Here is a 10,218-nt window from a genome sequence, read left to right as displayed (position 1 = left end):
TTGGTTTTTATTTGAAAACAAGTCTTTCCAGTCTAATTGATCCTCATTAGACAAGCTTATCAATCAAGGTTATCAATGTAATAAACCAGCTGTGAATTGCATCCAATGCATTTTACATTCTTCTTTAAATAAGAAGACCAAAACTACACACAGTATTTGAGATGCAGTCATAATGATTCCTGTATAACTGAAGAATAAACATATATTTGGCTTCAATTCCCCTCATAAGGGATAACTTTCCATTAAACCTTTTTGATTTTCCGCTGTACACCTGCACTGTAACTTTCTGTGACTCATGCACAAGAAAACATGGTTCCCTTTGCATTTCAGAATACTGCAGTGAATGGGAGTTTAATTTATTCTATTTTGCTCGTAACTAACCCTTCAATTAAGAAAGATATTGTTATTAATCTTAAGCATATTTCAGTTAAAACAAATTAATTTAAGTAAAGGTGGAGGGTTGTTTTTTGGACAGGAAGCTTGTGACCAGCGGTGTTCAACAGGGATCAGTGCAGCGTCCACTTTTGTTTGTCATTTATAGAAATGATTTCGATGAGAATATCAGAGACGTGGTTAGTAAATTTGTGGATAATATCAAAATTGGTGGTATGGTGGACAATGAAGAAGGTTATCTAAGATTACAAAGAGATCTTGATCAATTGGGTCAATGAAGTGAAGAGTGGCAGATGGAGTTTAATTTGGATAAATGCGAGGTACTGCATTTTGGTAAAACAAACAAGTGCAGGACTTATACAATTAAAAGTAGGGTCTTGGGTAGTGTTGTAGAACAAAGAAAACCTAGGGGTTCAGGTACATAATTCTTTGAAGTTTGCATCACATATAGATAGGGTGGTTAAGAAGCCATTTAGCATGCTTGCCTTCATTACTCAGACCTTCAAGTATTGGAGTTGGGACGCTATGTTGAGGTTATACAGGATGTTGGTGAGACCTCTTCTGGAGTACTGTATCCAGTTCTGTCGCCCTGTTACAGGAATGATATTATTAAGCTGGAGAGGATTCAGAAGGGATTTACCAGGACATTGATAGGAATTGAGGGTTTGAGCTATGGGGAGCGGCTGGATAGGCTGGGACTTTTTCAGTGGAGCATAGGAGGTTGAGGGGTGACCTTCTAGGGGTTTACAAAATCATGAGGGGTAAAGATAAAGTGAATAGTGTCTTTTCCCCAGGGTGGGGGATTTCAAGACTAAGGGTCTTATTTTTAAGATGAGAGGAGAAGGATTTAAAAAAGAAGACATGTGCGGCACTTTTTTTTTGTTTACAGAGTGTTTTACAGCTCATGTGTGGAATGAACTTCCAAGGAAGTGATGGATGTGGGTACAGTTACAAGACATTTGCATTTGTACATGAATTAGAGCTGTTTGGAAGGATATGGACCAAGCACAGGCAGGTGAGATTGTTTAATTTGGGATTATGGTCAGCATTGACTGGCTGGACTGAAGGGTCTGTTTCCGTGCTGTATGACTCCATGAAAGAAGTTATGCTGAATCCATTACCTTCAGAAGTTGTTTTCCAACTGTTGGACTCATCTTTTCGTCTACCATAAGAATAACAATTCCTCTTTCATCCATGCCACGTCTTCCAGCTCGACCTGACATTTGAATGTATTCCCCTGAAGAGATCTATTAGAAAGAAAGTAAACTGTATTAACATGTTTTTAATCTTTGAAAGTTTACCACTGCTGCAATGATTGAACAACTTTAATTGACCAAGTATAAATGGATTAATAAATACACAAAACTGAATGAAATGAAAATTATGAAAACTACGAAGCTGTTGGAACTATTTATGAGCCGGAATACTTATCGTCATGCATACAATATTTACAACTTGAACTTGGAAGTACTGGAGAATGAATTGCTTTGCTCATTAAACAATCAAATGGAACTGACATTGACACAGATAAGGCTACAGGAATTCTATACATTAACTGACAATTGTGATTTTTTGGGGAATGAAGAAAATGGAAGAGATTAATGCAATGTACATATATGAACGGTTACAGATCCTAATTACAAACAGACGGAATCATAGAAGTGATTCTTGAAAACACTGATTAAAAAAGAAATTCCAAATTTTGGGGAATAAGAACAAACTTGGACTTATTCAAATGTACCAGCTGTTCAATGTACTCAGCCAGACTATGTTTTTTTTGGATTCATTTTCTCTCTCTGTCTTCAGGCCTATCCACATTTCTGGGTTCCACTGAAATAAGCAAATCCTGTCTGGGCCACTGCAACCTTAGCACATATCTATCACCTAAACGGCAAAGGAAGCCTAAAATCAACAGGACACCTGCTCTTGGGCTCATAACAGTTTATAGCAGATAGATCCATCTTTAATGATCAAAGCCTGCAGCTGTCACAAGAATAAATGCACAGAATTGTGGAAACAAGGAAAATGGTGTAAAAAAGCATTGGTGCAAGTTACAGAAAATTCCAAGTATTAAAACAGTTTGACTTTGCAAATATACCATAAAACAGTGGCCTGGATTAGAATCAGATGTGAGTTACGGAACATGACTCTCCACAGTACTGGTCCACAGTACTGGTAAAAATCTCAGAACCTTGTGCAATAATCTTAGTCACTGCAAACTGGTAGAATAAAAACATAATCCGAGAAAATAGAATGTTTCTTAAACAGCAACTTTAAACAGAAAATACAGATCTTGAATTTCAGCCTTTGCTGAAGCCTTCAATGACATTGAAATTGGTATTTCATTAAAGTTAGAAAAAATAGAAAAATAGGAATATAAATAGCATGAAGAATAAATCTACATAAGATTGGTAGATGAAAATAATTAGAAGCTGTAGGTGCAAGGTGGATAAAAGCACATGGAGGGAGCAAGGGAGCCTGAAAAGTCAACAGGAATCTCAAGACAATAATGTGACAAAATTTGCTCATTGCTTCCCCTCAATAATCCCAATAAAGTGAGATACCCAGCTATGAAAATTTGTGCACTTGATGGCATACCATACATCAAACTTACCCACTGCAAAGGAATTCCAAGATAAAACACTCTTCAAAGCTGGCTTGGAAAATAACTCAGTACAGTTTATTTTCACTATTTTGACAAAGTATTTAAACAGACTTTTGTAACTTAAATAGCAAGACAAGTGTTGTGAGCAATGTAAAAACATGAGAGAAAGGTAAATTCTCCATACCCAACGGAAATCTTTCCCATCAAATTTGCGGGCACTGGTGAACAAAACTGTCCTTGCAGGCATGTTGATGCCCATAGCAAAGGTCTCTGTTGCGAATAATGCCTAGAAAATGAATTATTGTAAAACTGAATCACATATAGACATTTGTATGCAAGTGTAAATCTTTTAACTTAAGAGTAGGGTGCTGTGTTCACTTGTTTGTCATTTGAGTCATAAGTGATTTGGATGAGAATATAGGAGGTATGCCTAGTAAGTTTGCGGATGTCACCAAAATCAGTGGTAATAGTCGACAGTGAGGAAGGTTACCTAAGATTACAAAGGAATCTTGATCATTTGCGCCAACAGGCCGGGGAGGGGCAAACGGAGTTTAGTTTGGATAAATGTGAGGTATTACGTTTCAGTTAAGATGAACAAGGGCAGGACTTACACAGTTAATGTTAGGGCCATAAGGACTTTTGGAGAACTGACAAACCTAGGGGCTCAGGTATATAGTTCATTCAAAGTTGCATCACAGGTAGGTAGAATGGTAAAGTAGGCATTAGGCATGTTTGCCTCCATTGATCAGATCATTGAGTATAGGAGGTGGGATGCCATGTTGTGGATATACAGGGTGTTGGTGAAGCCACTTTTGGAGTACTATATTCGGTTCTGGTTGCCCCACTCTTGGAAGGATATTATTAAATTGGAGAGGGTGCAGAAAATATTTACAAGGATGTTACCAGAACTGGAGGGTTTTAGTTATAAGCAGAGATTGGATTAGCTGGGACTTCTTTTTTTCCACTGCAGCATAGGAGGTTGAGGTATGACCTTATAGAGTTTTATTAAATCATAAGGGGCATAGATAAGGTGAATGGTAAAAGTCTTTTCTCTATGGTTGAGGAGTTCAAAACTAGAGGGCACACTGTTAAGGTGAGAGAAGAAACATTTAAAGGAACCTGAAAGGCAGCTTTTTCACACCATGGGTGGCGCATATGTAGAATGAACTGCCAGAGGAAGTGGAGGGTGCAGGTACAGTTACAACATTTAAAAGACATTTGGACGGATACATGAACAGGAAATGTTTAGAGGGATAGGGGCCAAATGCAAGCAAATGAAACTAGTTTAGTTTGGGGGACGTGGCTCGCATGGATGAGTTGGACCAAAGGGTCTGTTTTGTGCCACCTGACTCTACAACTATGATCAATCTGTATTACTTAGAACAGAAGGCTGATATCAAGTAATCATTAATACAGACTGACACGCCATCTGGTTGTACCATCCATTACAAAATATAAAAACCATCTTTATCACACTGCATTGGTTCAAAGTGGGGTCTTTAGGTCAATGAAAGATGTGCAACATATGCTGCCTTTTCTTGCAATATTCCAAGATGTGAAACTTCTTTGTGAAATTAACAGAGATTAGGATTTTATAACTGCACCAGGCCAAACAAAACAAGAAGGATTTTACTTTCAAGTATTGTTCTCTGAAATTGATACAATTTTAAAATATACCTGTTTGAATTTGAACACAGGTCACTAAATGTAAACATTTAACAAAAGGAATAGGAGTATTCTATTCAGTCTCTCAAGACCGCTCAGCCAATGTAATTAGATTGTGGTTGATCTATATCTCAACTCCATTCACCTGGGATCCTTTTCCTTGATGCACATATCTAATAAAATTCTGTCAATCTCAGTTCTGAAATTTTCAAGTGAACCAACATTCGAAACATTAGAGGGAAACAACTCAAAATTTTCACTGTTCTTTCAGATAATGTGTTCTGATTACATTCCTGAATAGTCCAGTGCAAACATTATGATTCTGTTCATTTGTTCTTTCAACCATGATGATCAACATTTCACACAATATTTTCAAGTTGCATGCGAGCAATAATATCCTCCAGCTAAACAATGCCCTAAAATCACCCTATCTTTCGATCATATATTACATTCCAGCCAGTCATTCCATTCTCAGAGAGTCATAGAGCCATACAGCACGGAAACAGACGCTTCGGTCCAACCAGTTCATGCTGAACATAATCCCAAACTAAACTAGTCCCACCAGCCTGCTCTTGGCCCATATCCCTCTAAATCATTCCTATTCATGTTCTTACCAAAGTGTTCTTTAAACACTGTAACCGTGCTCGCATCCACCACTTCTGCAGGAAGCTCATTCCACACATGAACGACATTCTGTGTAAAAAGTTTGCCCCTTACGTCTTTTTTAAATCTCTGTACAATGTTCACTCAGTCTAAAGTCAATGGTTCTAACATGCATGTCCTAATTGATCTTAAGTGGAGTTTCAAATCTGACTTCCAGACCTTGACCAAGATTATCCAATTTCAATAATCAGATGCCACTTACTTCCATTCCTAACTCACCCACACTTTGACGTTTTCCTCACTCTCTGCCAGCCCCACGAAACCTCCAGATTGCTTGCAACGACATGCAATGAAGTCCCACCCACTCACCACCTTATTCATACCATGTTCTACCAACCCCTTAACACACATATACAAGACACTCCAAGATTAACTTTACCTTCAGGAGTCCTTCAGAGAAGAGAATTTCAATGGTCTCTTTCAAAATAGGAAGCAAACCACCATGGTGAATTCCAATTCCTCGTTTTAAAAGAGGTAGCACATGTTCGACCTGGTTACATAAGAATTAAAATGTCAATAAATAACATTCCAATAACATATGTATTGAGATTGGGGATAATGTGATAAAGGAGAGAGACTTGAAATCGAAAAGGCTCACTGCTCTCTCAATCCCCTGTTTCCTGAAGGTAGCAAGTTTAGATTGAACCATGAGCATTGTGAGCTTTCTGCCACCTCAGTCCAAGTGGCCACGCTTCAAGTGAAAGCCAGGCATGTTGAGCAAGATATAGTCTGCAACTGGTATCCAGTACCACTCAATTTCTACAATCATTGTATTTCATATTAAACGTTGTGAACGCATCAGGGATGTGTAGATTAGGTAGTTATAGGGGGATAGGTCTGGGTGGGATGCTCTGGTGTGGACTTGTTGGGCCGAAGGGCCTGTTTCCACACTGTAGGGATTCTATTTTACGGATGACACCAAAATTGGTTGCATAGTAGACTGTGAAGAAGATTTTCTAAGATTACAAAGAGATCTTGATCAAATGGGTCAATGGGCTGAAAAAATAGCAGATGGAATTCAATTTGGATAATACAAGGTATTGCATTTTGGTACAACAAACAAGGGTATAGCTTATACAATTAATGGCAAGGCTTTGGCTAGTGTTGTAGAACATAGGGACTTAGGGGATCAGGTATATAATTCTTTGAAGTTTGCATCACGTACAGATTGGGTGGTTAAAAAGGCATTTAGCACGCTTGCTTTCACTGCTCAGTCCTTTGAGAATAGGAGTTGGGAAGTCATGTTGAGGTTGTACAGGACATTGGTGAGGCCTTTTCTGGAATACTGTCTCGTTCCAGTTATAGGAAGGATATTATTAAGCTGGAGAGGGTTCAGAAGAGATTTACCAGGATGTTGCTGGGTATGGAAGGTTTGAGTTATAAAGAAAGGCTGGATAGGCTAGAACATTTTTCACTAGAGCATAGGAGGTTGAAAGGCAACAAAGTTTATAAAATAATGAGGGGCATGAATAGAGCTAATGAAAGTTGTCTTTTCGTAAGATTGGGGCATCTCAAGACGAAAGGGCACAATTTTAAGGCGAGAGGAAAGAGATTTAAAAAGGACGAGAGGAAAAGTTTCTTACACAGAGGGTAGTTCGCATGTGGAATGAATGTCCTGAGAAGTGCTGGATGTGGGTACAATTACAATGTTTAAAAGACATTTAAATGAGTATGTGAATAGGAAAGGTTTGGATGGATTTGACTGGATTAGTTTGGGATTATGTTCGGCATGGACCAGTTAGACCGAAGAGTCTGTTTCCGTGCTGTATGACTCTGAAGAACAGGTGTGTGCCTTCTTTGAACGGGGGGAACAAGCGTGCCGGAGAGGCAGCGCGTGGGGGGTGAAGCGAGAGTGAGTGAGTGAGCGAGTGAGTGAGCAACTGAGCGTGACAAAGAGAGAGAGTGAGAGTGCATGCGAGTGAGTAATATTACGTACAATATTAATTTTCGAAGAAAATTCAGCCTATCGAGCCTCAGATCACTAAGATCAGAGCTGCTCGTGTTGTGGTCTCAGCTCCAACCCTAAACTCCCTTTACATCCCAAGCTATTAAACTCAGATTTGAATAAATTTAAAGATCCAGCCTTTACTAGTGGGAAAGGGAATTCCATACACTAACAAACCTTTGAGTGTGATTTAATGTTCACTTTCTCATGCAGCTGGAGCACTGCAAAATGACACTAACTAGCATAACTGAAGAAAGCAACATTTTAGATTCAATATTTCCTAAAATACTGAGGCTAAATTTGTCTTACTGCTGGGACCTACGTGAACAAGGTACCTGATTTGGTACCAAAACACTCACCTGAGGAAGTTTTTTATCTTCATCAGACAAGCAGTCAATAGCATTGTTGAAAACCTCTTCCACGAGTTTCTTTTCATCATCTGAGGGGAAATAATTATTTCTAATATACGTAACTGCATAAATTCACTCTTTACAATTTTATCACCGAAGCAAAGCGTTCACAATCATTTTTTTTAAAAAAGCAATTTCTGATGATAAAATTAAATATGAAGGGAAAGTTCTTCCCAATTTATCTTTTCACTTTTATTTTTCAATTTCTCATTAAGATCAGAAGTAGCAGCTGGTCACAAGACCCAATACAGAAGGCAAATGAAAATGACTAGTTTATGCTTATTAACCAACATTTGGTACTATTTCACTTCATCAAATCTAACCAACTATGACATTTTTGGGCACAAACTCAGTAAAAAAAAACATGGAAGTGCACTTCCTGCAACTTAAACAAGCTGGCATATACTCCTTGTTTACATATTTATTAAACTCTATCTTGGGGATCTCAACAAGTTAAGTCCAGTTCCCAATTGGTGGGCAGCATCTCCTTGCAATGTTGAAGTCTCTAATGCCGAATTTGATACAGGCTTTCAATTGAGAAGCCAGGCAACAATGGGATATCTCATCATGAGAAACGACTTGTAACATTCAAGACAAATTTGAGTCTTCCATTTAACATGAGGGCTAAAGCTGATGACAATGCAAGATAATAATACAAGACAAATATAAAAATTGAAATGTGAGAAACTGAACTAAAAACTTTGATTAAATGGTTATCTGTATACTGAAAACCTAGTGAACAAACTTCAATACTGACTACTGAACAATAATTATATTTCCATGCATTGGGAGACAAAAGCCAACAGCAAGTATTCAGTATTTTTGTATTTTGTAGACTTCACGGTGGGGCAGAAAAGAACAGATGGAAAGCATCAAATTAAGGAAGAGCACAGAAAAGTAAGAGAAAGTGTTTTGAACATCCAGCATGTCAAAAGGATCCAAACAAGGTCACCTTCCCTTGTTAGGTGACAGCAATTCCTAACAATAAGCGAAAGTTGAACAAACAAGGAAGAAAGCAGTTTTCTTGAGCCAACAATGAGTTATAGGATTACTGTTATCTCTTTCAACAACCACAAGCAGGCAATGTTTGTAAAAGACTGTAGATACAATTAAACTGCCACAAAGATTCCTTTACAATTTACCTGGATCAAAGTTTCAGTGGTTATTTATTCTGGCAGGTACAATGAAAACCATCTTTGAGTAACTCGAGACAACACAGTGTGGAGCTGGAGGAACACAGCAGATCAGGCAGGATCAGAGGAGCAAGTAAGTCGACTTTTCAGTCAGGACCCTTCACCAGGACTTTCCTACTCCTCTGATGCTGTCTGACCTGCTGTGTTCTTCCAGCTCCACACTGTGGTGACTCTGACTCCAGCATCTGCAGTTCTTGCTATCTTTGAGTAACTTGAAGTGTTTCTTGACAAAGTATGTAATTTTCTTTCTGAAGGGAACTGCTCAATATTCTACTTCATTGCAACGTGTTGGAAATTACTCAGTCTTCTAACTCACAAACCACACTACTCCCATCACACTATTGGGTCACAACGTTTCTTTTGCTAACCACAAAAAGCTCAAGCTTACATATGTGGTGTGCGCATTTCAGTGAAGTCAATATACGAGCATCTAAAACCACTGAAGAATTCTGAATTTGTTCAATTTCAGTCAGAAATAATTAAAAATTAACCCAGTTTTCACGACTCGAAGAGATCCAACTGTGACATTTTTATTCATAGCATTCGGGAGTAAGCTTCACAAAATCGCAAAGAATACCCTTGGAAAATTTCTTGAACTAAGTTTAATCCTGTTTTCAAGTGACAGAGTCATAGAGATACACAGCTTTGAAACAGACCCTTCGGTTCAACTTGTCCATGCCGAAAAGATATCCTGAATTAATCTAGCCCCATTTACCAGCATTTGGCCCATATCCCTCTAAACCCTTCCTCTTCTTACACCCTTCCAGATGCTTTTAAATGTTGGAATTGTACCAGCCTCCACCACTTCCTCTGACAGCTCATCCTAAACACGCACCACACTCTGCGTGAAAAAGATATCCCTTAGGTCCCTATTATATCTTTCCTCTCTTACCATAAACCTATGTCCTCTAGTTTGGACTCCCATACCCTGGAGAAAAGACCTCGGCTGTTCATCCTATCCATGCTGCTCGTGATTTTATAAACCTCCAAGGTCACCCCTTAACCTCTGATGTTCCATGAAAAATAGCCCCAGCCTATTCAGCCTCTCCCTACAGCTCAAACCCTCCAACCCTGGCAATAACATCGTAATTCTTTTCAAAACCCTTTCTAGTTTCACAACATCCTTCCTATAAGAGGGAGGCCAGAATTGCATGGAATACTTCTCTTTAGGAAATATGCAACACAAAGACATTGGAGTTGCTGGGGGGTTCGCTAGTGATTGCTTCCTGGTCTTCGCCAAGACCAACTCCAAATGAAACCGACACAATTTTTTCTCAGAAACTCAAAAGTTTCTTTACTCTATTAATTCACAGGATGTGGGCAAGGCTAGCATTATTGCCCATC

The 10,218-nt window shown here is 38.7% G+C and overlaps 1 protein-coding gene across 1 annotated transcript in view; it reads right to left on the bottom strand.

Moving 5' to 3' along the window:
• mtrex (Mtr4 exosome RNA helicase) overlaps positions 1-10,218 on the bottom strand; it is a 73,423-nt gene that overhangs the window by 61,744 nt on the left and 1,461 nt on the right. Inside the window, exons 2-5 of the mRNA XM_048597062.1 lie at positions 7,631-7,743; positions 5,706-5,816; positions 3,183-3,284; positions 1,515-1,640 (exon numbers count right to left, since the gene is read on the bottom strand). Of these exons, the coding sequence (XP_048453019.1) occupies positions 1,515-1,640; positions 3,183-3,284; positions 5,706-5,816; positions 7,631-7,743 (452 nt within the window). The remainder of the gene's footprint in view (positions 1-1,514; positions 1,641-3,182; positions 3,285-5,705; positions 5,817-7,630; positions 7,744-10,218) is intronic.

Source organism: Rhincodon typus, chromosome 1, assembly GCF_021869965.1.
Source record: "Rhincodon typus isolate 14 chromosome 1, sRhiTyp1.1, whole genome shotgun sequence".
In the NCBI taxonomy this organism is placed as follows: Eukaryota; Metazoa; Chordata; class Chondrichthyes; order Orectolobiformes; family Rhincodontidae; genus Rhincodon; species Rhincodon typus.
This window is presented reverse-complemented; position numbering and strand designations above follow the sequence as displayed.